This window comes from Microtus ochrogaster, chromosome 5 (genome assembly GCF_000317375.1).
Source record: "Microtus ochrogaster isolate Prairie Vole_2 chromosome 5, MicOch1.0, whole genome shotgun sequence".
Lineage (NCBI taxonomy): Eukaryota > Metazoa > Chordata > Mammalia > Rodentia > Cricetidae > Microtus > Microtus ochrogaster.
The window spans coordinates 9,185,191-9,203,735 of NC_022012.1; the positions used below are offsets into that span (position 1 = coordinate 9,185,191).

The following is an 18,545-nucleotide window of genomic DNA, read 5'->3' on the forward strand; positions in this document are numbered from 1 at the left end:
TGGTCTCGAACTCACAGAGATCTGCCTGCCTCTGCCTCCCGAGTGCTGGGATTAAAGGCGTGCGCCACCACCACCCGGCTAAAAAAAAATTATTTATATTATGTATATAGTGTTCTGCCTGCATGTATGCCTGTATGCCAGACTCTGTAAGTAGTGCCATTTCCTGATGACTAAGATCTCATTATAGATATTGTAAGTTACCACGTGGTTTCTGGGACTTGAACTTATGACCTCTGGGAGAGCAGCCAGTGCCTTTAACCTCTAAACTATCTCTCCAGTCCCTATTCTGTAACTTCTTCAGCTGGGCCCCCACAGTTCAAATTGTCCTCAGTGCTGTCTTCCATGCTCCTACTAGTATGCCTATTAATCCCTGCTTAAAGCATTCAGCTGCTTTCATAATCCAGATTCCCAAAGAGTACATTCTGCCAACAAGAATATGGTCAGGCTTGCCACAGCAATTCCCTGCTCCCTGGTACCAATTTCTGCCTTAGTTAATATTCTATTGCTCATTCAAATGCATGAGCCTTTGAGGGCCATTCTTATTCAAACGACCACACTTCTGTAGCTCAATTGCAAGTGGTACTCTTTTTTTTTTTGTGATTTAACCTCATGGAGTTTATTTATCATATAAATGAGTACCATTTAAAGAGGGAAAATCAGTTAAAGATTCTCATTCATTGCACAGAAGCTTATCAAAAATTTATATATGCCAAGTATAGTGCTTGGATCTTCAAGAAGTCAAGCATGATAAGAAAGGAGGCTAATTGCCTTTAAAAAAAATTAACTTTCTTAAAGCCAATTAGCCAAATGATCCAGAGGATGTATTTGTATGCCACAAAACTGGAAAATGCAAGTGGTACTCTTACAAGGTTTTCTAGAACAAGATGAATTCCCACAGTGAGGGGAGCTTTGCGAACTTCCACACAGTACAGTGTGCAGGCCAGCTCCTGACGCTCTGCACGTCCCTGAAATACTAGCGCAGAATAAGAGGAGTGGGGGCATGTATAAAAAAGATCCTGTGCTGTTGCTGTCCTCATTCCAGATCTTTCTCACTAAGTGGCTATAGATCTTAGACATTATAGTATTGTAAATGCAAATATATATTTTAATCAAGCCTGGGAGGGGTGTGACTTTTTAAAAGTCTAAATATTTTTCTTCTCAAAATAGTAGGAGCATACTCAAAGTAGGGAATGACACTTTTATGCCAAGTGCTTTAACCACTGTCATCTAAAGCAGTTTCTCTGTGTTTCTTTCTCCATGACCATTCCTTTTGCAATATACAATGTCATTAGTATCTGTGCAGACGTCATATAGCTGAAATCTCCTACCAAGGTCTTCAAACAGAAGCATCTACATTGTTTCCTGCATCATTGTGACTGTGGTCCAGCCCTAGTCTTTCTTCAGTGATCCTGCTGAAATGGAGCACCTATGATTAGTGTAAGGACAGAAAACAACTGAAATGCACTGCTTGCATCTTCAGCAACAACCGGATTTCCTGTATTCACAGAAAAGATTGGTTAGGGTGCGTGTAGTCATTAAGATGTTAATAAATACAGGTTAATAGATAATCTTTAATAGTCAAGCTTGTAGTCATGTTAGTTAGATTTTCTAGATGATATATCTAGAGATATATTTCAGATGGATAGGTATTCTTCAAACCTTTCAAAGACTAACAGGAAAAAAATTTAAAAAAGACTAACAGAATATGGCATTCAAAATATTTTAAGAACTTAGGACTTTTCAAGACAATGAGACATCTCTGCTCCTAGTAGCACCAATTATTTCAAGAGGAAGATGGACATTGAAGAGTCTCCTTATGGAGTTTGTTAGCAATTTGGGCAAGAAACTGTTCTTGCTTGAACGCTTGATGAGATGCTTTATGAACTGGATATGCAGGAACCACAGAAAAATGACTGTTGAACTTGCTTAAAGGTGAGATGGTCCTTCAGGGTTCCTGCTTTATAAAAGTCACTGCCAGACATTCTGCAGTACACAGAAGAAAGTGACCGATGAACTTTGCCAGTACAACACATGAGAGATCTTCAGATTTCTTGCTTCATGGAAAAGTCTGCCAGATACTATGGGCCTGTGGCCTGAAGATGGGTGGTCAATGTTACAGACGAACTTTGGGTGACTGTCCAGGCAGCAAGATGTCTCTGTCAATTCTAGAGTTTTGCAAGTTGCTTACAATGCACTTCCTGTTTACTTAGGTAATATTATATTCTGGAGTCATTGTTGGAGTTGAAGAACAGATAGTTATAGTTATACTTTTCCTTACTTATGATAAAAGGTAGATTGGATATAAAACTTTCTACTCACAAAGATAGGATAAATGATATTTTCCTTAATTTGCCAAATGTAAATTGACTAAATATTATAAGTATAATTCTTGCTTGGTAACTGTTTTGTTGTATGCAATCTTGCTATGTTAAAGTTAAAACCTTCCTTTTTATTTGAACAGAAAAGGGGAAATGGTGTGGGAAGTCCTTCTGTATATGTGTTGCTTTTATTGGTTAATGAATAAAGACTGTATCTTGGCCTGTGATAGGGTAGAGTAGAACTAGGTGAGGAAAACTAAACTGAATGCTGGGAGAAAGAAGGCAGAGTCGGGGAGACACCATGTAGCTGGTAAAGGAGATAGATGCCCCTGAACCTTAACTGGTAAACCATGAGCCTCATGGTAAAATATAAAATAATAGGAATGGGTTAATTTAAGATTTAAGATTTAGAAATATGACTAAGCTATTGGCTAAACAATGTGGTAATTAATATAGTTTCTGTGTGATTATTTGCATCTGAGTGAGCAGGAAACAAACAAGTCTATCCACCTATAAGCAAGTAGTTTGCTGATTAATTTTAAAGACTCATGATTTTAAGGGTCCCAAACTTGCAGGTGTCTTAATTTTCTATTGGGATTAATTTATATAAGGTGATCTAGTAAAGTGCTTAGCTCTTAAGTGTCAAAAGAGCTAATTTTCTAAATATATCTCAACTTCATCCTTTCAAGGTTTTGTTTGCCAACAGGTAATTGCTTAATAGACATAATTTCAGCTGATTTCTGTCTAGTAGATCCTCTCTGCTTGCACTGTTCAGAAGGGACCATACCTGCTAGCAGCACTTTTGAGATGGCAGCCCTGGTAATGCCCCTCAAAGCATGTAGTATAAAGTATAGAGCAGGCATAAAGTATAGCTCCCATTTTATGGCCAATGCTTTCTTTTTTTTTTCTTTTTTTTTCTTTTTTTTGGTTTTTCGATACAGGGTTTCTCTGTGGTTTTGGAGCCTGTCCTGGAACTAGCTCTGTAGACCAGGCTAGTCTCGAACTCACAGAGATCCACCTGCCTCTGCCTCCCGAGTACTGGGATTAAAGGCATGTGCCACCACCGCTAGGCCTGGCCAATGCTTTCTTGATTGAAATGGTTGAATCTAATAGATAAAATAAGAACATTTTGACTGTTGTCTAGAATATTTGAAAAGAAGCCACAAGTTAGAGTCCTTCTGTTTTAAGCACTTTATATACCTTTATACTCCCTTTTGTTTTCTAGCACCAGAATCTAGATAATTTCTCTTTATTTTTAGTGGTTTCAAAGTTATTAACGAATGAGGACTGAGAAATGGTATCTTCCAGCTTTTCTAGCTAGTTAATTTCTTGGTTTTACATTTTTCCCAGTTACATCTTGTTTTTTCCCCTCTACTAGTACATGTTGTGCTGGGTTCAGTCCTATGAAAACAGCCGTTTTCCACCTTTCTATTGCCCCCAAATCAGGGCAATGCTGGGAAGTACTGCCTACTGCACCACAGAACCTTTGATGCTGATGGAATGGTCTAGAATCACATGCTTGGAACCCACTTGCCATGTTGCTCTTGAATCTTGAGCATGTAGGTAGGCAGTTGAGGCTTTAAATCTACCACTTAATATCAATCAACTTAAAATCCATCAGCCCATGAAGCTAATGGTCATCATGATGGACAGCAGCTAAGAAAAATTCTAGGCTGTTCGCTTCCTGTGACTTTCACAAAAGCTAAACAAGATTCTTGATGTAAGTGTCATGGTACAATTCACTAGTATGATAAAAGGCTTTTAAGTCCAAGAATAAATCATTACCTTAATCACAGATAGTTAAAGAAAAGGACCCAGGACATCTTTGTCCTCAAAATTAATGTAACTGGGCCCATGGGATGGCTCAGCTGGTAAAGTTCTTGCTACCAAGTCCAACAACCTGAGTCTCGTCCAGGGGCTCACATAGTGGGAGAGAACTGACCCCCAAGTGTTATCCTCGGATCTCTGCATATATACCATGGCGTGCGTACCTCTGTCACACATATGAATAAATAGAAAAATTTAATAAAAGTTTGAATTTAGGACAGCCACAGGTTATTTTTCCCTTTGATATAGAATGACCCAGGTTTTCATGTAGCTTTCTTTTTCTCTCATGGGAGAAAATGGGCAGAAGGAAACTATGGTGCCTCGTTTTCTACCAAGCTTTGTATGTCAGCTGGAAGTGATGCCAGGGCCTCTTCACAAGGGCAAGAGCTACAGCCGAGAGCTGACATCTTCCTTAGCATGAGCAAAAACCGACGGCTGAGAGACATTTAGAGGATTGACACTGTCTGCATGAAGTACAACCCTCTGAGTGAGCAGGGTCACTGCTGATGTGGTGCCCTGAAGACCTGCCAGTATTAAGTCTTTGGAATAAAATGACTTTCAATATTGAGTTTTTACATGTTTCTAGTCTGCAGCTCAGGGCCTCATGTCGTTAAAGACAGCTATGAAACAGAAAATTGAGTTTTTCTTTGTCACTCAGTCATGCAGTTTCATAATGGACTTACTAAATGACAAAGTCATTTTGTAGTTTGAAAGACTGAACGTATATGACAATGTCCCAGGATGCCCCAGTGCCAACTTAAGGACTTCAGAGAACTTACTCCTCACTTAGAGAAGATACAGAGTCACGTCTTTTGTTCTTTTTCATTTAACGCCCTTGTCATTGAGCTCCCCCAATCCTCCAGTGTTAAGTTATGGTGGCATTTGTTTGTGTGATAGTGAAAGCCATGGAAGAGAATGTTCACTTGAGAGAATAATTCTTTGTGGTGTGAGGGGCATCTAGAAAAGGTGTCCTTGTGGGCCATGGAGTGAGAGGAGAGCTGAGAGCTAGTGTGAACTGAGCAGGCTATGAGAAGGCCTCGGGGGAGTTTGCTTGTAAGAGAGTCGGAGTAGGTGGTAGCTTGGCTGTGTTGGAGGCTTAGAGTTTCAGTTTCTCAGGACTTAGCTCACAGGGCTGCCATTGCACTGCTGCTCACTCACACTTTAATAGCACCTGCCAGTTACAGGTAGATCCCATGTGGTGTTGATTTTAAAGAGGGGCAGTAGTGTTCAGCACACTCTCAGAATCAAGACACATCCTCAGAGCCCAGGGAAAAAAGGAGAGCAGTACTGGCCGTTCCTGTGCAGTGATTCCAAAACTGGCTAGCCTGGCAACTTTGTGAGATGTGGCTGTCAGGCACTAGAAGTGTGACCAGTGTAGATGGAAATTGCTTTAAACTTATTTTAAATTTAACTAAATGTGGCCAGTGCCTATCATATAAGCACCAAGGCTGGGCTTTTAGAATGACTAGCCTAAAGAATAAAGTAGAAAGCTGTTTTTTGGTATTTCAGATACCCAAGAAAAAGCCGAGGAAAGGTGAAATGTTGACTAGAACTCTAGTGTATAGTTGAAAGCAGATCTCTTGGCCATTTTGGTTTTTTATTTCTCTTATATTTGATCTTACCTTAAAGCATACAGTGATAAAAATGGACTGGTAGAATTTTTTTTTTTTTTTTTTGAGAGTAAAATGAGCTCAGAGTGAAATTGAGGATCTGCCTTGGCCATTTTTCTAATTGGTTTTCAGCCTTTTAGAAATGTGTACAGCAGCCATTTGCTGCAGCAGAGAAACCCCAGGAAGGCTGTCCCATGCAGAAGCTAGATGGAGTGGTGACTTCAAAAGCCGTACCAGTTAGAGAGCGCAGCTGAGGGAAGGCGATGACTCACACTTGTGAGTCTAAGAGGAGGCAGAGGCTGGCAGATTGCTGCAGGTTCAACCTGGTCCGCACTGTGGAGTTCCAGGCCAGCTAGAGGTACATAGCAAGACCTGTCTCAAGCAAAACCGTGCATATATACAAAGTACACATGTACCTATAGGTATATTTACATATGTATACATTGTTACATACTATATATGTGTAATAGCTACACAATATGCATATTTATGTATGTACTTATGTATGTGTGTATCTGAGAAAAGAAAAAAGAAAATGCTGTTAGCTCTCCGTTCAATTTATTGAAAAGACAGTGCCTTCAGGTAACACTACGCCGCCACCTCTCTCATGGGCTGTCTCCAGACCTCTACTAACTTCCTCTCTATGGCCCAGACGCAGTGTCACCCCCAGAGTGACATTGCAAACACAGATCTGATCCTCATCTTTGTTTATGAACTTGGTACTCAAATAAGCATACAATAAAACAACCCAAGAACATTTCTACTTTTGAAATGAGTGTGTTATGTGGACATTTCTCAGGGGATAAAAATGGGCATCTTTGTTTTCTGTAGCAGTATGTAACTCTTTTAAGGTTAATTCTAGTCGAAACCCCAGATCTTATGGCCTATGCCACAGGTCTCTTGCTCTAAGGATGTTCGTGCCAGCATTACTCAGGAGTGAAGTGCACATCCTGCATGTAGCTGCAACAGTGAGGTAGATGATGGCTGCTAGCACTCTCGTCTCAGACGCCGTGTGCGCCTGCCAGTGCGAGGCAAATGCTGTGTGTAGCTGCATGTATGTCTGCCTTCTTAGAGGTAGTTTAAAAATGATACTGTATTGAGTTGCTTGCAGGATCCTGTAGTTACCTTACAATAAAAACACAGGTTATATATAAATGTTATCTGTTGCAGAAAGTACTTTTGTAAACAAAGTAAAAGTTTTAAAAATTTAAAGGTAAATTAGGTTTATTAATGTACTAACTCATAATTTTTATAAATACATTATAACCGCAGTACCTCATGCTGTCTCCAGAAACCCCTTAGATACTTCCATGTAAGGGTATGTGCATTTTTTGAACCCTCTTTCTCTAAATTTTGTGTATTTTCTTATTTTACAGTGTTCATTTATCACCATACTTACATTTTTTTCTCTTCAAACTTGGTTTTCTCCCTTATATCAGCTTCTTAGGTGCTTTGTTTATTGGAAATGGCTAGTTATCCAGGAAGTTGCTTTCCCTATTATAGTTCATGAAGGTCTACAGACAGTGGGCTGCATTAGGTTTTGTGTTTCATTTTGTTTTGTGTTTCTAGAGACAAGATGGCTATATAACCTAGGCTAGTCTCAAACAGGTGTCACTACCACAATGTCTTGACATTTTATCTGTCATCATTTGCAGAGGGGAGCTAGGGGAACATAGATCTTCTATTTTGTATTCTGGGTTTTTTTTTTTTAGACAAATTAGATTATAGTCACTGTAGACAGAAATACTAGTATGAGAAATTTTGAGTTAATCCAGTTCATGTGCCATCCTCCATGTCCTTGAGCAATCGCCTGGGAATTACGGCATTGCTTTGTGATCTAGATGTGTAGCTTGTTTGGAAACTTAAGCAGCTTACAGTTGTCATGTGACGTATACATTTTGCTAGAACACTGACAGTTGATGGAGAGTGTGTGCAACACTCAGAAGGGTTGGAGCTAAGTCTGTTTTCTTACTCCTCTCCTCGGCCTATCACAATATCCAATTAGGCTCTCAAAGAAATCACTGTTGAATACCCAACTGCCTACTTTTGCCAATTTGTTTTAAAACTGCTTCTTAATGAAGTAAGGGATTAAAGGATTTAAATAACTATTTGTGTTTGGTAAGCTCTTTTATTTGTAAGGAACAAAAAAGACTAAGGTTACACCCTAACAAGGGGAGGGAGGAAGGGAGAGTGAATATAAATGACCTTGTTTAAGCTTTACTTTTTCCAGAAATTCATAGCAACACCACTGGTTTCTCTGTTGATACTCACCCAGGGCTTCCCTTTTCTTTCCTCTTGCATCTGCATTTGAGTGACATTTTGTTTCTCCTGGATCTCTGATTGCATCATGTTCATGTAACTCTACAGTATAGTCCTGAGAAGTTGTTAATGTATGCTAATTAGCCTTACTTGGGTTTGGACAGAGCGCTTATACCCAGGTATCTACCCATGGACTACCAGTCAGTTTCCATTTGTCTGGCTCTTACTGTAGGCTCATTTAGAAGAGGTTCTGTTACTTTCAGGGAAGGAGCCACCTGAGTTACTTTCTTAGCGTCGAGTTTCCTCAGGAGGGTTCGTGGCATTGAAAGCTCAATAAACTTTTCTAGTAGGCACAAGGCTTGTATTCTTTATTATTCCTGCTCAGTCTTTGTAACCTTTATGCTGTCACCCATAGTTTTATGTGGTGACTTCAGAGGGCTGGTTCTTAACTCAGAGTGTTACCTTTATCGTAGACAATCACGTAGCCATTTCCCCAAGTGTTGTAGATAAGGAATTCAAGAGACCTCTTTGTTCTCTGTACCCAGGCTTGCTCATGGAGAAGGGAGCAAACTCATTAGAATCTTCATGATAAATCATAAAGAGACTTAAGTGGGACAAAAATAGTAATATTCCTCAGCAATGTGGTACTGTAGCAGTGTAGGGACAGGTATGAATTGATTGTAGGGGTTAATAGCTTTCAATTGAAAAATGATCTCTGATGACTGAATCTCCCCAGCACTGTGGTAGAAGTCTGTCCTTTTAGCTCACATCGGCACAACCAGTGCTGCTCTGGATTTTCTTTGACCTGACCCCAAACTTCTTCGGGGTTATGTAATTCTGTTGACTTACTGTCATTGTCTACCAATCAAATTTTCTGGGAAAGTTATCATAACACATTGAACTTTTCTTTTACAAACAGGATAAAAGAATCAGAGTGTCTCAACCCCTAACAAGAGGACCAAGTGCCTTTATTCCAGAGAAGGAAGTAAGTTCTTTTGTGCTTAATACATTATCTAGTCTGAAACTCACTAGTACTGCATCCATATTTTCATGCAAAAGTAGATGTGTTTTGCTCTTTAATGTGTTATTCATGTCAGAAAAATGTGCTGTTTTTTTTTTTAGATTCACTAAGAAAATCTTAAAGTTTTCATGTTTAAAGAGACCAGCATTTCACAGTACTTTTATCATGTAATTGGGATAGAAAGATACTTTGAAATGAAATCTACCTTTAAAAGACAATGACTTCATTACTGGTAGTTACTCTTTTTTTTCTCATTTATAAGATTGATTGACAGGATGCCACAAATGCTCTAACAACTGTGTATCTTTGGTAGGGTTTGGTGACAAGATGGTAAGTACAAGGCAGAGAGATTAACAGTGGTACAGAGTAAGGTTTGCACCTGTTTTGTTGGTAGGCATCTTTGTGGATGATGACAGTGAGGTCGGGGTCTTGGTGATGCCTCTTGGCTGTCATCAGGCTGAGAACCACTGTAAGGTGTGAGGACTTACTTGTCTGCCTGTGGGTGCCCAGTGCACATGGATGCAGTTGTCTCCTCGCTGCTGTTCTCTGGTGTGCACAGCTGTCTTTGTCTGTGGATGTCTAGGGTTGTGTCTTCACTTCACTTGCTGTTCCTGCTTCAACGACCTTCTCATTGAGTAAAAAGTAAAGTCACCGTGCTGCATCTCTAGCTCTCAGAGGTGGCAGCTTCTGTACAAGAAGCGCTGCTGTGCATGTGCCTGCGTGCACAGCTCAGGGCTGCACTGTGAGATGGTGGCCTGATGCATGTGCACTACCTCCCGGAGCATCCTTAGGATGTGGAGCAGCATATGAATCTAGTGATATATTGTAAACACCCTGTGAGAACTCAGAAACTTATAGAGAAAGCAAATCAAAAATAGAATATCCTAGCCCTATTTATATTTGGGTTTGGAGGCTATTATTTCTTAACTATTAGCTCAGTTCCTCTAGTTGACCCAACAGGGAAACAGCAAATGAGAGTACCCGGGGTTCCATAACGAGCTGAGGTGAAGTTGCCTTTTGTATTTATGCCAGTGTAACTAGCATTTCTTCACAGCTTCACTTTTAGATATACTCCATTTAAGTATTTATCCACAAACACTTCCTTTGTATAATGTGCACTCCCCCAGGGGTAAAAGAAACTGTGAAGCCAGCTCTGAAGAGAGCAGTGAGTCTTTAAGGGCCATCACTTTGGACTTCACAGACCTAGTCAAACTCTTTGCTATGAACTAGATGTACAACATTGAGTTACACCCAGAATCTGCTTCCTTATCTCTAAAACTGAGAAGTATGTTCATCTTACATCTAAAAGTATAGCTCAAAAATACAAATGGGAACTTAGCCAGTTGTAGGGTCACCTGGTGTCCATCCAGTCTCACAGAGCTGCATCTTTTCACAAGATTAACAAGCTCTTCACACTGCCACACCCAATTGGGTGTGTGACACCAACCTGGCATGGAGTATATTATCATCTATTTTGTGGAAGTTCTTTGGTCCCGCGATGGAGGATGTAAGTTCTATTTTCATGCCTTGTTTTTAGTAATTACTACATTAGGCTTAGACTAGTAATGATGAAATCTAGTGTCCGTATTGATTTTCAACTAATATTTTTCCACAAGTCATTATATGTTCCTGTATCTCTAAAAAAGATTTCATAAAGATGTTAAAAATGTTGACCAGCAAAAACAACAAAGGATCAGATATTTGTCCAAAATAATGCAAGTAATTTTCTTTGTCAGTTGATGAGAGTAGGCTGCAAATACATGTGACCAAATGCTCCTGGATTTGCCTTGCTACATTTGTGTGACAATGGCCAGGCAATGGGCTCTGGAGTCTGTCTGCTTGCCTGCAAAGACAGATGGAGGCTTCTTCCCTCAGCTTTATAGCTGCGTGTTTAATGTTTGATAACTTACCATTTGTTGTTTAATAAATTGTGGCACCAAAGCCAAAACTGAATGGTGCTTTCTCTTTTTAAATTTCTGTTTCTAGTATGAGCAGCTGCATAATTTCAGGGTCTGTTAGCATCAAATGAATATGTATCTTCCCAGTAGAGGCAGGGTCTGCAGAAAGCAAAGCTCTCTCCATCACAGTCGTCACTGCAGTCTCTGCTTGTTAATAGGTTGTCCAAGCAAACACGGTGGACGAACGGACAAACTTTCTCGTGGAAGAGTACTCTACGTCTGGTCGCCTGGACAACATCACACAGGTGATGAGCTTGCACACTCAGTACCTGGAATCTTTCCTGAGGAGCCAGTTCTACATGCTACGCATGGATGGCCCCCTTCCCCTTCCAGACAGGCACTACATTGCCATCATGGTAGGTGCTTACTTCCCGCTACTCCGTACTGTCATTAACTAGGTTCCACATATTCTGTGTCCCTTCTAAGGTATGTGTTTGGGGGAGAGGTGTGAGTGAGTGTGCCTGTTAAGAGACTGTATGTGAATGTGTGGAATGTGTGTGTGCGCACGTGTGAATGTTTGGGGGGGTATGGGTTAATGTGTATATGAGTGTGTGTGAGAGACTGTATGTATTATGGGATGTGTGTGTGATTGGATACATATATGGCTGTGTGTGTATCCATTGAGGGGTGTGTATGTATATGTGTGTGTTTATGTGAGTGTGCATATATGTATGTTTGTATGTGCATGTGTGTGAAGCTGAGTATAGTTACATGGGGCATAACTGAAGAAGCCTCTGGCTTTTTGAATACCATATCCCTTGGATACATTCAGAGTTGCTTTAAGTCACTTAATATGTTGAGTGTTTCTTGCTTAACCTTCAGTGGAATTACTTTGATGTTTAGTTTCTTGTGATTAAAGATGGATTTTGGGTCCAGTTTTGCTGTTATTCTTGGGGTCGTTTTATGCATAAGCTAATTGCAGGCATTTTCCTTAGTTATCTTATACATGAAGATGATCGTTGGTGTGGGATAGGAGAAAAGTTCTAGTTGCCACTAGTGACAGATCTGTATAAGAGAAGACTTACTGAGTGGATTGCAGCACTTCTAAGTAGTCAGTGTTATCTGCAAGTCGAGGGCCGGGGCAGGGAGCTGTGATGGTGGTCCTAGCGCAGTAGGAGGAGAGCTGTGCTCTACCTAGCCAGCCAGTGGGGAAGAGAGTGGGGGCATGAGCCCATGCTGCTGTGCGTGGAAAGACAAAGGCAGCAGCCAGCAGAGCTGCCCTGCCCAGGTGAGAGTCACCGAGCTGAACAAAAACAGCATTCTGTGCTTTCTGACATGAACTTGATGAACTGTGACTTTAATACAAGCTTTCGATGACAGCAAGGCTGAACGCAGACTGAGAATGCTCACTCTCTAAGACAGAGCTGAGATACAGAGACTGGAAAGAATAAAATAGTTTTTACGAGTAGCAGCCGTCCTTCACATGAGTGTCCCATTGACAGCACTCAGCTGACACTGACTACATAAAGAGAGGATCCATGATGGTGGTGTCTAGGCCCGTCCCTGAGGTCAGATGTGATTGCTTCATTCATCCTACGGGAGACGAGGGAAGTCCTCATATAAGCCAGATTCCTGATTAGGATACACCTTCGTAGAAGCTCCTGAACTTTAGATGGAGCGTACTGTGTCTTCCGCATAGCAGACTTGCCCCGTGCCTGTGCATTTCCTGAAAATAGCTAGTGTAGCTGCTGCTCTGTGTCCACCAAACTCAGGAGGAAGTCGTTGACTTCATGTGACAAGTATTTGCTTTGAAAACTGCATATCCGCCTCATGTATCGATTCAAGAATCTGCAACAACAGTGTGGTAAACAGTTCTGAGGGAAGATTTTGTGAGAAAAGAGCTACTGAGTAAAAACTGTATTGGCTCCATCTGAATTACTCACTGTGGAAAGACCTGCTCACAACTGTTCTCAGGAAGCTTGTTTCTGTGCTTTAGGCTGCAGCCAGACACCAGTGTTCCTACCTGATAAACATGCATGTGGATGAATTTTTAAAGACTGGAGGGATTGCTGAGTGGCTGAATGGCTTAGAATATGTACCACAACGGCTGAGAAATCTTAATGAAATTAACAAGTTGCTGGCACACCGGCCCTGGCTGATCACGAAAGAGCACATTCAGGTATTGGGTGTTTCTATACAGGTTCTGAGTTACACTGGAAGTTTGAGAGTTTATTCATGGCCTCTTTTTCATTATACATGTGTGTATGTATAAGGACTTAATTCTAAACACCTATATATTAATAACTTGAGAAACAAAAGATGCTGTATTATACACTTACAGAAAAGAATCAGAAATTCAGTGGGTTTCATTTAAGTGCAAATGAAAATTGATCCTCCATAAGCATTGCTCATTGACCTGAACTTGTGCTTCGGTATCTGACTGAGAAAAGTTGGCTTCCATTGTCCAGGAGATAATAGATCCAAATCCACTAGTGTCAAGGATGTCCTGCTTCTGACTGTATTGTCAGTGATATGTGCCTTTAGTTAGTAAATTCCATAAAGTTGGAAGATCTCTGAATTCTAAATCCTTCAGTAGTTTTAACATTTCATAATTTAAGACCCATAAAGAAATGGTTTTTATAAAACAAAAGTGACTTCCAGCTGGTGTGGGAATTACTGGCCAGATAAGAAATAAAAAGAAATAAACATCTCCATCTCAGACACTTAGTTACTTCCTCAGACACAGTGCTGTCCAGCAGAGTTCAGTGCAGGAGAAGCCTTACCTTCGTCTCAGACACTTGCTTACAAATACACATGTAATGTGCTAATACATAGAAATGCCTTTTAAACCACTGTCCAGTTTTTAAAGCGAGCACTCTGTTTCTATTATTTAATATTAGATTTTGGCAACTTTTGAACTCTGTGGAGCATAGCACGGTTCTAGGTCTGTTCTGATCTCATAGTGTGTTAGTACATCAGAGAATTGATAGGATGGAGATTAGATAGGGAGGACAGAAGTGACAGTCGAGGTGAAGGACTAAGGAAAGAGGATTGGGCACAGGCAGGACAAGCCAACATTTCAAAGACAAGTGGGCGGTGAGGACCACTTCAAGGCTTGACAGGAGCTGGAGCATAAAGAAGCTATTCATTGTGGCAGGTAACTGAAGAAGAAACAAAAGAATAACCTGACATCAATTCAGAAATGAAATCCTTAGGTGCATTATATTGTACCTGTGTTTTAAAAATAGTGTAACAGTGTAGCCTCGGGAAAAATGAACATGTCAAAATGTCAGATTTGAAAAGCAGAAAAATATATGTCTAAGGCTATAGTCATATAAAGATGATTTTTTTTAATAGAGAAAAGAACAGCATTACCTGTGTGAATGAATATTGAACTGATGGAAAGGAGTCTCCGGGAGGTATTGGTGAAATTCACCCTTGGGAGTTAATCCTGCAAAAAGCAACCTATGAGAGAAAAGATTTATTGTAAATTACAATTCCAAGGTGCAGTCCATTAATCACTGCAGGGAAGTGAAGACCGGAGCTTGAAGCAGCATGCACATCCACATGTCAGGAGCAGAGAGAGAATGCATGCATGCATTTGAACTGCTCAGCTAGCTTTCCTCTACTTTTATCTACTTCGGGACCTGGTCCACTTTTAGAGTGGGTCTTCAAGAAATGTAATCAGGAAAATTACTCAGTGTTAGTGACTGGCTTGTAGTTGTCTGCAGACACAGTCAGGTTGGTAGCCAATATTGGACATTACTTGGTATTGTTGTTTTTAATGGGTTTAATTGTGGCTGTAAATAGAGGCCAAATGAACTAGCATATGAACAAGTGTACTGACATGTCATAAGTTCCTACTTCAGTGAACAGTCACTTTCTGTCCTGTAGAATGGGGAGGTGGACGTCTCTACCAAATGGTGTCTAGAGGGAAATCAACAGCTATCCTGTTCAACTGGATTTTCACATGACTTTGGGACAGAGTATCTAATATGCCTGAAAATTAATGGCTTTGATAGAAAATGTCAAAGTCCCTTCCAGCTTTAATGTTTCTTGATTATCTTAACATCTTATTAATGTTTTTAAAGGGCTGCAGTACAGTATTTATTATAGGCGATGCCACCACATGTTGCGAGGCTTTGGTAGTTTGTACATGACATCGTGTGACCAAAGGCCTATCTAATATGTGAGACATTCTAAAAGGAATTTTAGTTAACATGACTACAAGTGAGTGTGTGAGACTGTCGCTTCCTCTGGTTTTCATGTTGACCCACATTCTCATTTCAGAAACTTGTCAAAACTGGAGAAAACAATTGGTCCCTGCCTGAGCTAGTGCACGCCGTGGTCCTCCTGGCTCACTATCATGCTCTGGCCAGCTTTGTTTTTGGTAGTGGCATCAACCCAGAGAGAGAGCCGGGAATCTCCAACAATTTCAGACTAATCTCAGTGAACAGCTTCTGCGTGTGTGATCTGGCTAATGACAACAGCATCGAGAACGCATCCCTGGCGGGCAACAACTTTGGGGTTTGTACTCAACTGCTTCTCTGTAGCTGGAACCTGCTTGTTCATTTCCCAGACACACAGACCTGAGTAATCACACAGAAACTATATTTGTTACAATACTGGCATATTAGCTCAGGCTTCTTATTAACTAACTCCTACATGTTAAATGAACCCATTTCTATTCATCTGTATATCTCTACGAAGCTGTGGCTTATTGGAAAGTTTCTGGCAGCGACATCTTTCTCCTTCGGCAGCTACATGGCTTCTCCCTGACCGTGCCCACTTCCCTCCACATCTCTGATCCTCCTACCTAGCTCCAATCTGCCCTGTCATAGGCCGAAGCAGCCTCCCCATCAACCAGGGGCAGGGGAGTCCCACATCACTTCTCTTGGAATCTTCTTGCTGATATTATCCAGAGAGAGTTCACTGTGACCAGAGAGGATATTATCTACTTGAAAGATGCTGTTAGCATTGTAAAAGTTTCATCAGTACCTAAAGTTTTGACTATTATTTTTAACTTTAAGTCTTTATTATATAATACCTTTGCCCACCCACACCTGAACTTTTAAGCTGTTATTACTCTGAAGACACTGTAACCAAGAAGACTCTACGCTCTCTTCTTTAAACATACACCCTTGTTTACAGAGTTCACCTTCAGTGGAAAACCATACTGAAATTTATCATTAAACTATTTTTCTCTTCTTAAATGTCCTTCTGAATATCTTCACTGCCCAGGTGACTTCTTGGCCTCAATTTCTTGCAATACATGATATCTGTACCCTTCTTTGGATTTCCTACACCTTTCTTGGCACCTTAAGGAAAGTGATGTTGTTAGAGTAACAAAAACTGAGATTGATACAGTCACTATCACAGGCCTTTAAAGTCAGACCCATGTACAACATCTGTCTGTAAGATCCTGGAAAACAAAGGAAAATAGATCTTAGAAGGCAGAAAGGAGAAATTTTGAGACTGCATATACCAAACACTAGAATTCTGTATTTCGATACACACACACACACATACACACACACCTATAATTTTTTTATATTTATAACTGAAGCAGGCTCATACATCTGAAAATATTTGAGTATGTCATATAATTGCTGTGGAATTAGTGAAAAACTCAAGTTCTTTTTTAAATAGCGTCAATGAAATGTCAATTATATATCACCCAATTTGCCCATTAAAAGGGTACAACCAAATAGTTGTAAGGATGATCACAGAGTTTGGCAACAATAAATTTTAGGATGTTACTGTAGTATAAAAAGCAACTCCGTAGCCAGTAGCAGCACACACACACACATCCTCTTCTGCCATGCGTAGCCCATGGCAGTCACTCATCTGCCTTCTATCTCTATATACTTGCCTACCCTAGCCATATTTAAAATATTCCTGTCAATTAAAAGTTCATATCTTCTGCAGCCTAAATAACTGTCCTGTATGCATGCTGTAGTAGAGTTGGAGAAGGAGGGGCTTCCTGGAGCAGTTTGTAGTGCCATAGCACCAACATTGTCTTGTTTTTCCAGATTGTGGACTCACTGGGTGAGCTAGAAGCCTTAATGGAAAGGATGAAAAGGCTTCAGGAAGACAGGGAAGATGGAGAGACGACTCAGGAAGAAATGACCACGCGTTTTGAGAAAGAAACAAAAGAAAGTCTCTTTGTGGTCCCTGGAGAGACTTTCCATTCATTTCCTCACTCAGGTGTGTTCTTGCTCTTGGCTAGTTGTTCAGAGACTATTAGCCACCAGCCTTTAGTATTTTCCATACAACTACATAAGGAGGAGTCACTCCATGAACGCCTGCTTCAGCAACAGTGGGGTGCATTCTGAGAAACCTGCAGTTATGCAGACACTATGGAGTGCACTTTCACACACTTAGATGGTACTCCTTCTAAACATGAAGAGTGTATAGCTATTGCCAGCAGAACATGGCATGATATTCAACAGTACATGTTTGATAAGATGTGTTCAACAATAACATGAGAAGCACAGATAGCAAATACATAAATCTGTGGCTCTATTTTGTGTTATATCATGGTATCTGCTGTGTGACTGGCAGGGCACCAGGTCTGTTCATAGCGTTGTCACCTCAATGTGAAATGCCTGAGAATGCAGTGTGTTATCTGTAGTGTCATAGGCCGTAGGAATTTTCTAGATCCAGCGTCATCTTGAGGAACCACCTTCATATATGCATTCAGTCTTTGACTAAATAAAGTGTTGTTATACAGCACATGGCTATCACTAATCCTGAGACAGATATGTAGGGCTGTTGTCCTGATTCTGTCCTGAACATATTCAAAGCAGGTCAGTTGCTGAGATCAGCAGTACTTGCCACCAAACCCGGCAGTCTGAGTTTGACTCTGAGACCTCCTGGTGAAAGACTGGAACTTACTCCTGCAGGCTCTCCTCTAACTTCCACACATGCTCCATGGCCTGCATACACCTACACACATACTCAGTTATATAAATAAATGTAAAACTGAATTTTTCTTAAGGAATTTTGGAATAGTAAGGCAACTTTCCAATTGCATCTTTAAAGGTAACTATGACCTCAGCAGCATAGATGATAGACACAAATGGGAGCCCTGACAGGTGTCCTCTAAGCTCTGAGAATTGTGCTGCTGGGACGTGTGTGTGTTTTCCCCACATGTATGTATGTATGTCACATGTGTGCCTGGTACCCATGGAGGTCGCTGATCCCCTGGGACTGGAGTAGTGAATGGTTGTGACCCACATGTCAGTGCTGGGGTTCAAACCAAGCTCCTCCTCAAGAGTAGCCAGTGTTCTTAAATGAGAGCCACCTTTCAGTCCCCTGATCCTGTCCACCCTCAGCCATGCCCACAGACCAAACACGTTTGCACAGCACACAAGAGCAGAGAAGAGACCAGGAGGGAGCCTTAAGCTTGAGCACAGGGTGTGACATTATCAGTGTCTCACAGGGAGCTTGAGTCAGAAACTAAGAAATGAATTGGGTGCACTGCAGTTAACTAAATTCCAGACATTAACAAAGAAATGAAAAATGCAGAGAAAAGAAGTGGGGGGAAAAGGAGAGTAATGCAGTGGGTATGCTAATACTGCAGCGGGGGAATGTTGACAGTGTGCTAATA

At 40.8% G+C, this 18,545-nt stretch overlaps 1 protein-coding gene across 1 annotated transcript in view; it reads left to right on the top strand.

Moving 5' to 3' along the window:
• The window catches only part of Sesn3 (sestrin 3), a 60,065-nt gene that overhangs the window by 32,994 nt on the left and 8,526 nt on the right, over window positions 1-18,545 (top strand). The window contains exons 2-6 of the mRNA XM_005346806.2: window positions 8,934-8,999; window positions 11,152-11,349; window positions 12,930-13,112; window positions 15,224-15,460; window positions 16,966-17,140. Coding sequence (XP_005346863.1) covers window positions 8,934-8,999; window positions 11,152-11,349; window positions 12,930-13,112; window positions 15,224-15,460; window positions 16,966-17,140 — 859 coding nt within the window. The remainder of the gene's footprint in view (window positions 1-8,933; window positions 9,000-11,151; window positions 11,350-12,929; window positions 13,113-15,223; window positions 15,461-16,965; window positions 17,141-18,545) is intronic.